Below are 12,568 nucleotides of genomic sequence, written 5' to 3' on the forward strand. Positions count from 1 at the left end.
AAACAAGAGGAAAGGGAGAGAAAGAGGAAAAAATACCTAGTAGAATTTTATTATTATTACTATTATTATTCATGTTGTGGGAAAACTACAAATAAAAGTGTTTGTTTATTGTATATTACCTGTATTTTATATGCACTTATATAAAAAAAAGGGAGAGCTATTACTTAATCTAATCATGATCCCGTGACCAATCATTTGTTGTTATTGCATCATGAAACGCCACCATGTATGCAACTAGATCACATCACGTATCTATTGAGAATAGAACATGTTTTGAAAAAGGTATGAAAAAATAGTGTAATACCCAATTGGTTGGTAATTTTTTATTATTATTTCCTTTGGCAATTGATTTTTTTTATTTGCTTAATGCGACGGGGAAACATTTCAATATGAACTCGTTTATTCCTATTCTTATATAAAAAGCGAACCTTTTTTTACGTGAGCACATTTAGTATTACTAGTAAACAATTATAGTTAAAACATAAAAAGAAAAGAAATGAAAGTATCTGGTTCAACAAAATTTGGATTGATTTTTGCTGCCACTCTTTTGGTATCTACAATGAATGTTGACGCAGCCTGCCAAGGTGACATGACCATCACGAGTCAAAATGACATGGATCAAATTCGTAACTGTAAGACTTATAGCGGTAATATCCTGATTGACAACACAGCTGCATCTGATTTGAGAATGAATGGTGTTGAATTATTGGAAGGTGATTTGATGGTGACCAACAACAACGGACTTCAAGGCTTTGGCTTACCCAAGCTTCAAGGAATTAACGGCCAATTAAAGTTCGCAAACAACAAATTATTAAGTTCCATTGATGTCAAGCAACTCTATGCCATCCGTAGTCTCGAAGTTTCTGTTCATCCCGCTTTGAATGAGCTCAAGTTTGCTGCTGGTCTCTCTCAAGCTGAAAAGATTATTATTGCTGATACAACCTGTACCCGAATTGATGGTTTCAAGATGACAACTTCCAAGGATATTGAAATCTCCAACAATATCTACTTGAAGAGTTTATCTTTTGCAAATATGAGCAGTGTAGGAAATATTTTAATTTCTGCCAATTCTCCCGCTTTGATCCTTGATGTAAAGTATACAATTGAAAAATCTAATGATGTTCCAACGACTAACCTTATTTTTTTTTTTACAATTATTGCTAGTTGAACACAGTTTCTGGTCTTCGTGAAGGTTCATTCCGTAATTTGGCTGGTATTGAATTGACTTCCCTTCAAAAGGTGTCTGGTGATATATCATTTATCTCAAATACTTTTCAAAGTTTGGATCTTCCAGCCGCTGTGGATATTATCGGCACATTGACCTTGACAGATAACATCAACCTTAACAACTTATCCATGTCCAAATTGGGACATTTAGGTGGTGCACTCTCTGTGGTGGGTAACAACCAATTGAGCTCGGTCAATGCATTCCCTTCTCTTCAACAAGTGGATGGTACGCTGGATCTCAGTGGCAACTTTGATGAGGTTCAATTCCCCGTTTTGGCAGATGTGCGTGGAGGTTTAAACGTTCAAACATCAAGCAATGTGTTTGCGTGTGATGACATGAATCGATTAAAGGCAGGTGTTATCAAGGGTAATTCTTTTGTTTGCAAATCTGCAGTTGCCAAACCCAAATCAGGTATCAAAGGTGTGAATGGAAAAGGTGGATCATCTGGTGGCAGTGGTGGCTCTGATGATAGTTCCGCAAGCACTCAAAAATCAGGGTTCTTGGTTTCTTTGACCGCTGCTGCTGGCGCTGTTGCGTTCGCTTACATGATTAATATTTAGATGAATAACAAATAGAATATAACATAATAATAATAAACACCTCTTTATCCAATAAAGCTACCATTTCGTATCCGGCTTGATTTAAACAAACAATGTCCTGAGATTTACAGGTAAAAATATTAATAGAACCCTTTTCTGATTTGCTACTGGTCACATGTTAAAATCATGCAGGCAGGCAGGCAGATAAACTCTTGATCCACTCGTCCTCATCAGTCTTTTTTTTAACTGATACAACCATAAATGATGAAAATTGCTGCAAATCTGGTAAGCACTATTGCCTTATCGTGTATTGACCCTATTAACAGACATTTAATAGGGACATGACCTTGCAAATAAAGCCCTTAGTTTTGAGGGAAAAGCGGACTGGTACAATGCTCTCATTGCACATGATAAAGCAGCTAGTGAGTTTTTCCTGATCACCCTTCCTTTTTTTTGTTGACTCTAACATAATTGCATAGTTGAATTTGAAAAAGCTATTAAAGACACAAGCGATGTCGAAGTAAAGTAATGCCATGTAAATAATTTTAAAACATTTTATTCATTGAAACTGATTTCATAATAGTCAAAGCGTATATTGCAAGCATTAGTACGAAATCATTCGACAAAAGCTAAAGAATTAAAAAGAAGACTCGAGCAACCCGATGCCACTACTGCTTTTGACATGAAGAAGTTGGAACTTGAAATTCATGCCATTCAAAGCGGTGAATTAGGAGCTCATGTTGTTCACAAACCTATTGGCGATTCTTTTGCGTTGCTACCAAACGAGGTATATTTTGTTTACAGAAAAAGTTGTAATTTGTGCCTGATAAATATCTTTAGGAAGATGACGCGGAAGATCCGTTTAACAAATTTTGGGGAGTGGTAGAGCCAATGATGAACAAATTATCGACTCCGTTGCACGTAAAAGATGAATCAGCACTCAATGCTACGTCCGAAACCAACGTATATGAGGTTATCGTGGATGAGGAAGAGACAAGTCGCATTGAAAGAGAGATGGCTTCTATTATCGAGTCCTTCTTTGTATCACCTGCAAGTACCAAGAAAATTGAGGAGGATCAATATACCCATAAAACGCATTCAACAGATTTCGAGAGGTAGGCGCGATTTACAAGCATGGCATAGCGCAAATTCTAACAGAAGCACAGGGACCCAAAAATAGTGAACGGAGAATTAAAAGCTCAGGTTCAGCAATTAACAAACCAGATCCAGAATCTCGAGAAGCGATCTGTTGATAGCACTGTTCTAAAAAGTAGTATTGTACAGTTTAAATCCGATGTTCACAAGCAAGCGTTACGTATATTACAAACACAAGATACATCAATGATGACACGATCTGCTACAACGACGGGTTCGCCGTTGGTTAAAAACATTCGTACATTAGGCACTAGTACGGCTGAAATATGTAAGTTCTGAATAATTCAAAAAGGTGAGAGATGAACACTAAAAAAAAATGTTAAAAGTTCATCGTATAAAAGAATTAGAAGATGAGAACCGGAATTTGCGTTCCCAAAATCGAAAACAGGATGCACTGATGCACAAATACAGAGAGAGATGGGAAAAGTTAAAAGAGGGAGCTAAAAAGCGGCATCCAGCTTCCGTGACAGCCCCAACAAACCCAACTTTACTTCGAAGTTTAGCTTCCAACAATCCACCTGCTTTATCATCAATTGACAAATAATCTATTAATGGAAGCGGGAAAAGAAAAAAAAAAAGCTTATTTTATTCATACAATAAAGGCAAGGTCATTTTTTTGTTTAGTTTTTCGTATAGTTGTATTTTTCTCTCCAGAGTTCGGATACCTTGCGCATGTCACCAAGATTAGTATTATCTAAAATTGTTAAATCGTTAAGACCACCTGACTTGTGTTCGGCTGTATCCTTGTCTTCTGCTAGTTCGAGAATCATGTGAAGCCAGGACATGGCATTCCATACTGTGAAGAATTCTTCGGTCACACCTTCTTTTGCGCTCTTGCTCATTCTGGCATGCAAGCCCGGGTTCTCAAACAATTCCAAGAGCTTGCAAGCAACACCTTCAACGTCACCAATTGGTACCAAGAAGCCATTTACATCACGTTGTATTTGAAGGGGAATACCACCTGCTTCATAAGCAACAACGGGTACGCCCTTTTGCAAAGCTTCAGTGACCTTGACTTCAAAACCTTCTCTGTGGGAAAGTTGGAGAGCAACATGAGCGCCTCTGAGAATCATGTTGAGCAATTGATCGGAAGCAGGCAGACGAACGGCAATGATGTCACTTGAAATAAGAGTAAACTTCTTAGACTGAATAATTTCGAGTGTTTGCTCAAAGATGAGGGTACCATCTGGGTCATCAATACTACCATGACCACAAATAACAAGTTGGGGTGTCTTGTAATCTTCAAATGCACCATCCATCTTTTCACGAAGTAAGCGGTAAGCTTCCAATACATCGGGGATACCTTTAGAAGGATCGAATCTGGCTACTTGAACAATATAGGGTCTATACCAATCAACTTCATTTACACCGAAATCAACACAGGTACGATTGAATACAGATTGATAATATGAAGTACACCAGCCATTTAATGGTTTGTTCAAACCATCTAATGGATCTGTAGCAGCGGGCAATAAGACTACGTTTTTTGGAGGTACTCCATCGGGAACAAAGTTGTTAATTGGATGGGCTACAAATAGATCTGCTTGTTGAATGAAGCCCCATAAGAAGTTCCAGGTATCGGCAGTAGGACCATCAGGATGTTCCCTGATCAAATCAGCTCTAACCTCAATGTGAGATCTAAAGATGATTTTTGTTTGGGGAGCATTAATACGGATATGAGGGATTATGCCCGCCACTATCCAAATTAGTTAGTTATCGTACCCAACATATTAAGCATATTTTAGACTTACATTGTGGGTCATCAATGATGATAACATCAGAGTTTTTGATAGGACCCTTGTGATCTAACCAAAATCTTTTGGCGTTTTCGTCAGACCATGCAATAAAAAGTTCTTTGTCCTCTTCTGTTAAACGGACATCTGGGTCAGCAACACCTTGAAGTACGTTATGGAATTTACGCTTTGTAATATCAAATACTTCAGGCTTAGGACGGGCAACATACCCTATATATAAAAAAATAATCAGCTCATGAAATTTATATTCTCTCATGTCACAAAAAAAAAAAAATTACAATGTACGTCAACACCGTTCAAATGAAGAAACCGGAGCAATGCATGACGCATCAATGCAACTAAAAAAAAAAAAAAAAAAAAAAAAAAAAATCTCCTCGTTAATTTATATTTCTTGTGTTGTCTGTACTAATGGTCTTACCTCCGCCACCTTGGGGAGTGGAATTAAAAAATGAAACTCGCAGCTTTTTTTCCTTGAATGAGTCACACATGGATTGAAGTACATCCCATGTCTCTTTGCAAACAGTGTCTTGATAGGCATCTTTGGTTGCAATATGAATAATATGATTAAAATCAACTGTAAGAGGAAAATATGTTAGTACGGCGTGGTACATCATGATGTGAAACATATACCTTCAACCTAAAGTAGCACGACAATTTAATATAAACAAGACGTCAGTATGATATGTAAAGTAACAAGTAATATATATATTGTACCTCATGACGGTACCCGACAGAAATACGTGGAAGATTTCCGGGGTAGTTTGGACTCAACCTATTTGCACATGCTTAGCATAAAATCAAAAAAATAGATATATTATCACACTGTACCACATGACGGCTTTTCTAACAGCAGCACTTGCTCTCTCATCTGAAGATTCTGCATTTGTTTGAACACGGAAAGGAAGGGCATCCAAGTTTCTCCAATAATCAATGACAGAGGTACACTCCTCGAGAAGATTAACGGAAGGATCATTTTGGAGAATGTCGCTTCCAATATCATGAGAGGAAGCAACGAGCTGAACTTTAAAGTTTTGTGCCAAAGAGTAAATCTCAACGATTTCATGCAGTTTGGTAAATGCCTCCATAGCCATTTCCTTTGTGCTGGATGTTTCCGGAGTATGCTTGAAAAGCTCGCCTTCATAGTAATCAGTACAATACATACCGTCATGAACAGAAATTGAGTAATAACTAGTAGAGTTTTCACGAAGTTCAATATCTACACCGAGATACACAGCAACTGGAACTTGTGCAACAGAGAACCTACGCGAAGTTCTTCTAACAGGTACTCTGGGAGGATTGGGAGGCATGTTGTAACTTAAATAAGAATCAATTAAAAAAAAGATTTAATGAAGAAACAACCCGAAAACTTGTCTCATTGAAAAGTTTTTATACTTGCATTTTCTTTTTTTTTAAACTCCCTTTCAAAAGTCTCACATTTAGCATGAATTTCGGTTTTCATTGGGCAATAATTGTTTGTCAAAAAAAAAAAAAAAAAAAAAAAAAAAGAATATGATTGTATTAATTCCTGTTTTTTGAGTTTTTTAAGTGTACTCTTTTTTTCTCTGTAAAAAAAAAAATTATCAGATGGGAAATACGCAGTCTAAAAGCTCAAAGTGTTTTTCAATAAAGTTCAAACATTCTTCAATCAGAAAAAAAGCTACGCATATGTTTGATAGAAAGCCAAGTAAAATAGCATCAATCACTTCAAAAGACGAAAGCAAAGAATTGACGGATTTACAAAACGATCCTAGAGTTGGTTCATCACTCCCACCATCACCTATATCTATTGCCAAAGACACAGATACCAACTCGAGTGAACTACCAAAGCCCCTGATAGTAAACGACAGAATATATCAAAATACCAAGAAATACATGTTACCCATTGATGATCAAGAGCAAGATAAACTTGTTCAAGAGGTAAGACCCATATGAATATCATGTCTTTCTCGTTAATCAGACTCTCTCTTTAGCATTTCCTATACAAATTTATTTTTGGTAATAACTTCTCTGCCCCTGTACGCGATTTATTATCAGGACATTACAACGAAAATTCGAAGCGCAATTCAGTTGGATCAAGTAGCTGCATCATCGAAAATATATCACAACCAAGAATACTAGATATCGCTTGTGGAAATGGTACATGGTTATTGGAAATGGCAACCGAATTTCCAAATAGCGAATTTTATGGCATTGATTTCTCGCCAGGTTATCCTACAACCATTAAGCCTGCAAACACCTCCTTCGCCAATCACGATGTACTCAGCCCAAACGGGTTCCCTTTCCCTGAAAACCACTTTGATTATGTATTCATGCGACAAGTTTATACTTGTTTTTCTGAATCTGATTGGACGGTATGTATAACTTTTTTTTTTCGTTTAGCCACAAGTAAACGGAGACTGAGCTATTAAATATAGTTTGTGGTAAGAGAAATACGTAGGGTAGTCAAGCCAGGTGGATTTGTTGAATTTAGGGATCAAGATCCTATACTACGCAGAACAGGTGACATGTCTAGTGCTCTATTTAAAAAATGTAAGTTTACGTGTATGGGTAAACAAAAGAAAGTGATTACTAATCTCTTTTTGGTGTAGACCCTGACTTAATGAGGGAAAAACATGAGGTCAATGTGTTCTGGGCTAGACACATGTATGATTGTCTTCATGATATTGGCGAAATGACAGATATGCAGTTACGGGTCAATGAACTGCGCTTCGGAAATTCGGGACCAATAGGAGAAATGATTGACACATCACTTCGATCTGGATTCGAAAGTCATCGGCGATTTTTCGAAGAGACTTACAATAAAAGAGATTACGATCAAATGGTGGAAGAGATTGTAAATGAATCCATCGTACATCACTCATTCTTCAATTATTATGTATGTTGGGGTAGAAAACCATTATTGGACTACGATAGCAGCTGTTCATCCGACAGAAAGCTCTCAGTTTCTACTTGTTCATTACCAACCAGAGATGAAGCTGGCGAAAAAAACGATTTGAATCCATCCAAACTTTCAATAGAATGGAAGGATGATAGTGGCGATTTCACCTCTCTTGACGCTGATAATGTATCCGATATCGGTCAATTCGTTGAAGGATTTGAAGAATAATAACCAACACAATAACAATTATATTATATTACACGTCAAATATTTAGTATACACTTGATAATTGACGTTGCTGAAAGAAAGAGTAATTATTTAAACTTCAAAAGTACTTTGGCCCAAATTCAAAAATAAATTCCTTTCTTTCAAACAAAAGTATGGATTTGGGGTATACCTCTTAACTGCATGAATTATATAGATTAGGCGAAGGTGTATTAGTTTATTAGTGTGTTATTATTAGGTATTATGTCTAAGCTGTGTATATATGTAATTTTAAATAAATTATGATGTTTTTTCCAATTCATCTTCTTGGTTGATCTCTTGTTCTTTTCGTAATCTTACAATGCTTTTCTCAAGTACATCGCAATAATTTTGGTATTTGATAATGTCATGCAACATGTACTGGGATTTTGCCTCCCAGTTAGATAAGGCTTTAGCGTGATTGTGGCTTTTTTGAGGGAACTACAACAAGGTCAATATAATTTAGTATATGAAAACGTCCTTTTTTACTTGTAAAAGTATGTGGTACCTTGACAAGAACTTTCTTTTTAATCTCACGATGGTCGTTAATTTCTTGATTTAGTAAAACCAGGTACTTTTGTAAATTTTCAAAATGTGTCACTTCATCTAACACACTCGATACCATTGTGGGAGCAGGAGGAACCCAATGAGAAAGGTTGACTGCATCTGGATCATGAAAGTATTTACCGGTAATCTTTTGATTACTTTCAACAGCGTCCAAGTCCAAAATAACATCATCCAAGCAGCTTCCCCAGCCGTACTCGATATTACTGACACCACCTTGAAGGGGTTCTTTACTTTGACGTGCAGCCCAATAATTACATGTTGAGACCCATTCAATAATCTGTTCCTGAGATGCTGCTTGAATCAGGTAAACCCCTCCACTTGGCTCTTGAATGGCGAATACATTTGGTCTGCTTCGATTATAACCTGGTGGTGGGAGGGCGTTGGCCAAAGAATGGTTCAGCTGAATTGAACCTAATAATTGCGAGTAAGCCTACAGGAGTAAAAATAAATAAGAGGACAATTCTCGTTTTTAAGGATTGAGCTTACAGTCCATCTGTTATTGCCTATCTGTGACGCACCGCCAAAGGAAGAGGTAGGACTGAATGTTGTACTATTGTTGCTAGCATAGTTCTTGGTAAGTGAATCAGCTAAATTGGCAAAACTTGCACTGCTTGCTCGAATCATGTTTTTCCTTGCTGATGAATCATGCGTGTCGGATTGTAGTCCATACATTTTTAATTCGCCTTGGCCAACGACTAGTAAGCACTCACGCCATTCACGATGTTTAGCTTTTTGATTGGCGCTTTCCAATAAATGTTTGCGCATGACTACACCTTCTTTTAGGTAGGGCGGTCGATTGGCAAAGAGATCTGCGGCGTGCGTATCCATAAAACTCATCATATGATTCGGTGATAACAATGATCCGTTAGTCGTATTTTTAGACGAACCACCAGAGGAATTACCAGAATGAACAGATGAAAATGACTCACGTCTGTGAGTGCGGTTGTGATTGTTGGGAATTTGTTTGTTTGACGAACTCGTACTTTTTCTCGGCTACATAAATCATCAAATCGGTCAAGATAAAATTAGGTACATGCACATATTTTATTTTTATTACCAAGGGTTCATCCAAAAATAGCATACTTTCACGCGTTGAAGTAGATTTGTGTATCATTGTATTTAAACTACGTTTAATATCGATCATGCGTCGTCCGCCGATCATACTCATTCTTTTTGATGTCTGGGTGGGGCTTAAAAAGTCGTTACCCGCTTCAGTCGATTGTTGGTTTTGTAATGGTTGTAGAATCTGATAATGCTTCACTGATACATACATGTCCTTTTTAAATAAACAGTTAATGGGGGGTTTTTTTTGTATGTGTCACATAAAACATCACGTTATTACCTTCAGGTAAGCTTCAATGCGAGCTTCCCAAGCCAACATAAAATTGGGTGATCTGGGAATTCTTTTGGGATCCGCTTCTTGTTGATCTTTAATTGTAGACATTGTATTTCTTACAAAAGCTTGTCGTGTCATCCTTGTGTAGTTTCCTTGAGCCACATGCAAATCGGTGTTTAGTAGCAAGAGTGAATACACCACTGCGTATACAATATCTGTATACAAAATAAAAATAAAAAAAGATTTAAGAATTAACATGTCATATCCTCAGGATTTTCACATACCTGCACTTCCAAAAAGTGATTTGGGGTTACACTGCCAATATCGCTTTGCAAATGCTTCCAGTATCCGATCAATTTGTTGAGCTTCTGCACGGAAATAAAGTTTGGAACAAACCTTTCTAAATAATTCATTAGCGTTTAGCATAATTATCTCATCTTAAACAAATTAAATACCTAAACGCACTATCCAATCTCATTGTTGCAAAATCAAAATAATTCATGTATTCATGTAACGTATTTGTATTCAGCGTTTTGCTATTTTTATAAATCAACCGAAAGGCAGTTAAATTAATACCTTTTAAATAAAGAGAAACGTTGTACCAAATTACCTCTGGCCAAGCCATTCTGCAATTCTTTCGTGTTGCACAAAACTTTCGTCTTCATGCCACAACAATGAAGCACATTCTTTGGGATCATTTATGGCGTCAACATCTTTAACAGGTGTCTCTTCTTCAATGTTTTGATCATCATCCTCTTCTTCAACCTCAGTTGTTGAGAGTAAAATTTCGGGATTGGGTGGTAACGATCTTTGAGGCGGAACTGGTAAAAGTTTGGGACTAATTTGCTGAACTCGTACATCTTTTTGAGGTACCGTAGGTGGGGATTTATCTGCAAACTCTTGTTGCAGTTGATCCAACATATTCTTTCCTAGAAGCTGACCGCTATGTCTCTTCCAATTGATCATTGACTGCACGACATCCTCAGGTGGTGGCTTACTCGTTCGTCGCTGTTGCTTCTTTAATTCCAAAGAGTTTGAATTTGCCATGATACTCATCATAAGGCCTCCAGCGCTTCCAAAATGACCCCCACTAAGACGTTTCGACAATCTTGTGTCAGTCCTCTCTCTTTCCATATCATCCTGCGAGATCCCTGTTGCGTCGACGAATATGTCATGTTGTATCTCACCAACTTCATCGTCTTCATCATCGTCATCTTCGTCATCATCGTCATCATCGTCTTCATCATCATCATCTTCGTCGTCGTCGTCGTATTCATCATCATCTTCAACCTCCTCTTCAGATTCCACAGTAGTAACTAATCTTGCTTGATTTCTGGTTTGTACATTGCTTGCTACAATATGAGCCAAGTCTATCGATTCATTTTTATGAGTCTCATGAATATCTGAAACACTTGTAGCTGCAGTGATATTTTCAGTTGATCCATTCTCTCCATAAATTGACTCTGGTCCAAAAGTGCTGTAGATCGAATAGGATCCTGTTGACTTTCTTGTGGATGCGTTTGACAGTCTGGCATTGGTGAGAGGGGTAATGGGTTTTGCGGGAGGCTGTTCTTTGACTTGTTCGTAATGGTATTGAGGTTTATAATTATGAAGTGGTGCAGTTGGTGACATAGGTTGATGAAGTAAAAGAGGAGGCAATTCAAATTTATTATCTTCTTTATCTGCATGAATAGGAGAGTTATTAAAGAACAATGAACTGGTGTTTTCTGCATTCACTTTTTTATCCACAGATTTGCTGCGTTGCTTCTTTTTGAATAAATTTCCAAACCCTCGATTACTAACGTTACTCTTCTGAGAAAAAAATAAAAAAAAAAATAAAAAGTTTAGTGTTATGTTGAACGAAAAAAGGGTTGTCACTAACCTTTTTTGAAGAGGAGTCTTCTGGTAACATATCCTCGGTTTTAATTCCCAATACAGTTTCGAACTTCTTTCTAGAAACGGTGGATGAAGGAACAGGCGTTACAAGTGGTTTTCTCTTGATTTTTTGTTGACCATGGATGGGAGGCAGGCTAGTGGGTAAGAGAGATGTTGACGTGGAGCTTGAAGGTGTAATTGGCGGTGTTGTCGACGGTGATTTGAACCTCGATAGAAAATATCCTTTAGGCTTATTAGTGTTCCATAAAGAAGATGAAATAGATGAAGTAGTATCTGACTGAGATAAATATGGGGTCCCTGATACTGAAACAGATCTTCGTCTATTACTGCTACTATTGCTCATAAATTATAATAATTAGAAAAAAAAAAAAAAATTAAAGAGAGAAAAGGGAAAAATAGGTTACTGGCTAAAAAAAACTTTTTAGAAATACAATAAATGCCTGGTGTCACAGTAACCTTTTTTTTATTTTTATTTTTACCGTGTGTTTTTTTTAGATTAACGACACATGCAATTTATGTTTCATTCTGTATCCGTGGTTTTATGTCTACTAAAGTTTCTAAATTTCATTATAGGTGACGATCACAAATAGTAATGACCTCCTATTAAATTGGGCCCGCAATAAAACAGCCTCCTTTCTCTTTTAACAACAGCACCCCGTTCAATAGACATTTTTATTTTTATTTTGAAACCTCTTCGTACTACATAAAACATTTGGAAATAAATAAATAAAAATTACCATGTTGGGAAGTGGCCTGAATTATAGAGAAACTCATGAAAACAGCAATGCTGTACCTACGCTTTTCTCCCCGGCTTTGCTTAGTATTCACATATAATACAGTGAGATCGTCCGATCCTCATAACCGGCAATAGTCCTGTTTTTCTTTCAAACCAAATCGTATAAATTAATAATTCAAATGCAGGTATCTCGATTCCAGTTTAAATGCCCCCATGTGAGAATTGATTGCGCAGGT

At 37.0% G+C, this 12,568-nt stretch overlaps 5 protein-coding genes across 5 annotated transcripts; 3 read left to right on the top strand and 2 right to left on the bottom strand.

Moving 5' to 3' along the window:
- Positions 1-496: 496 nt before the first annotated feature.
- Positions 497-1,788, top strand: EV154DRAFT_558038 (uncharacterized protein; the record flags this gene model as incomplete). Its single annotated transcript, XM_051605474.1, has 2 exons — positions 497-1,090; positions 1,165-1,788. The coding sequence occupies 2 exons, from the start codon at positions 497-499 to the stop codon at positions 1,786-1,788; spliced, it is 1,218 nt and encodes a 405-aa protein (XP_051463240.1).
- A 212-nt stretch (positions 1,789-2,000) lies between these two features.
- EV154DRAFT_598050 (uncharacterized protein) lies at positions 2,001-3,466 on the top strand (the record flags this gene model as incomplete). The annotated part of the gene is made up of 7 exons (XM_051607029.1): positions 2,001-2,052; positions 2,105-2,189; positions 2,247-2,287; positions 2,351-2,554; positions 2,608-2,882; positions 2,934-3,190; positions 3,249-3,466. Exons 1-7 carry the CDS (start codon positions 2,029-2,031, stop codon positions 3,464-3,466), a joined length of 1,104 nt encoding a protein of 367 aa, XP_051463241.1. The 5' UTR covers positions 2,001-2,028.
- On the bottom strand, positions 3,465-6,017 carry EV154DRAFT_490944 (uncharacterized protein). Its single transcript, XM_051599479.1, has 7 exons — positions 5,505-6,017; positions 5,389-5,448; positions 5,349-5,351; positions 5,095-5,252; positions 4,955-5,014; positions 4,674-4,886; positions 3,465-4,618 (listed from the first exon to the last, which is right to left on the bottom strand). The coding sequence occupies exons 1-7, from the start codon at positions 5,981-5,983 to the stop codon at positions 3,543-3,545; spliced, it is 2,049 nt and encodes a 682-aa protein (XP_051463242.1). The 5' UTR covers positions 5,984-6,017; the 3' UTR covers positions 3,465-3,542.
- A 324-nt stretch (positions 6,018-6,341) lies between these two features.
- Positions 6,342-7,782, top strand: EV154DRAFT_558041 (uncharacterized protein; the record flags this gene model as incomplete). Its single annotated transcript, XM_051605475.1, has 4 exons — positions 6,342-6,593; positions 6,647-7,027; positions 7,091-7,205; positions 7,265-7,782. The coding sequence occupies 4 exons, from the start codon at positions 6,342-6,344 to the stop codon at positions 7,780-7,782; spliced, it is 1,266 nt and encodes a 421-aa protein (XP_051463243.1).
- A 190-nt stretch (positions 7,783-7,972) lies between these two features.
- EV154DRAFT_434293 (uncharacterized protein) lies at positions 7,973-11,985 on the bottom strand. Its single transcript, XM_051596761.1, has 9 exons — positions 11,583-11,985; positions 10,311-11,512; positions 10,156-10,236; positions 9,985-10,100; positions 9,707-9,915; positions 9,422-9,640; positions 8,851-9,357; positions 8,306-8,794; positions 7,973-8,238 (listed from the first exon to the last, which is right to left on the bottom strand). Exons 1-9 carry the CDS (start codon positions 11,937-11,939, stop codon positions 8,059-8,061), a joined length of 3,360 nt encoding a protein of 1,119 aa, XP_051463244.1. The 5' UTR covers positions 11,940-11,985; the 3' UTR covers positions 7,973-8,058.
- Positions 11,986-12,568: the final 583 nt, after the last annotated feature.

The sequence above is a fragment of the Mucor mucedo genome, assembly GCF_025094135.1.
Source record: "Mucor mucedo strain NRRL 3635 chromosome Unknown EV154scaffold_3, whole genome shotgun sequence".
In the NCBI taxonomy this organism is placed as follows: domain Eukaryota; kingdom Fungi; phylum Mucoromycota; class Mucoromycetes; order Mucorales; family Mucoraceae; genus Mucor; species Mucor mucedo.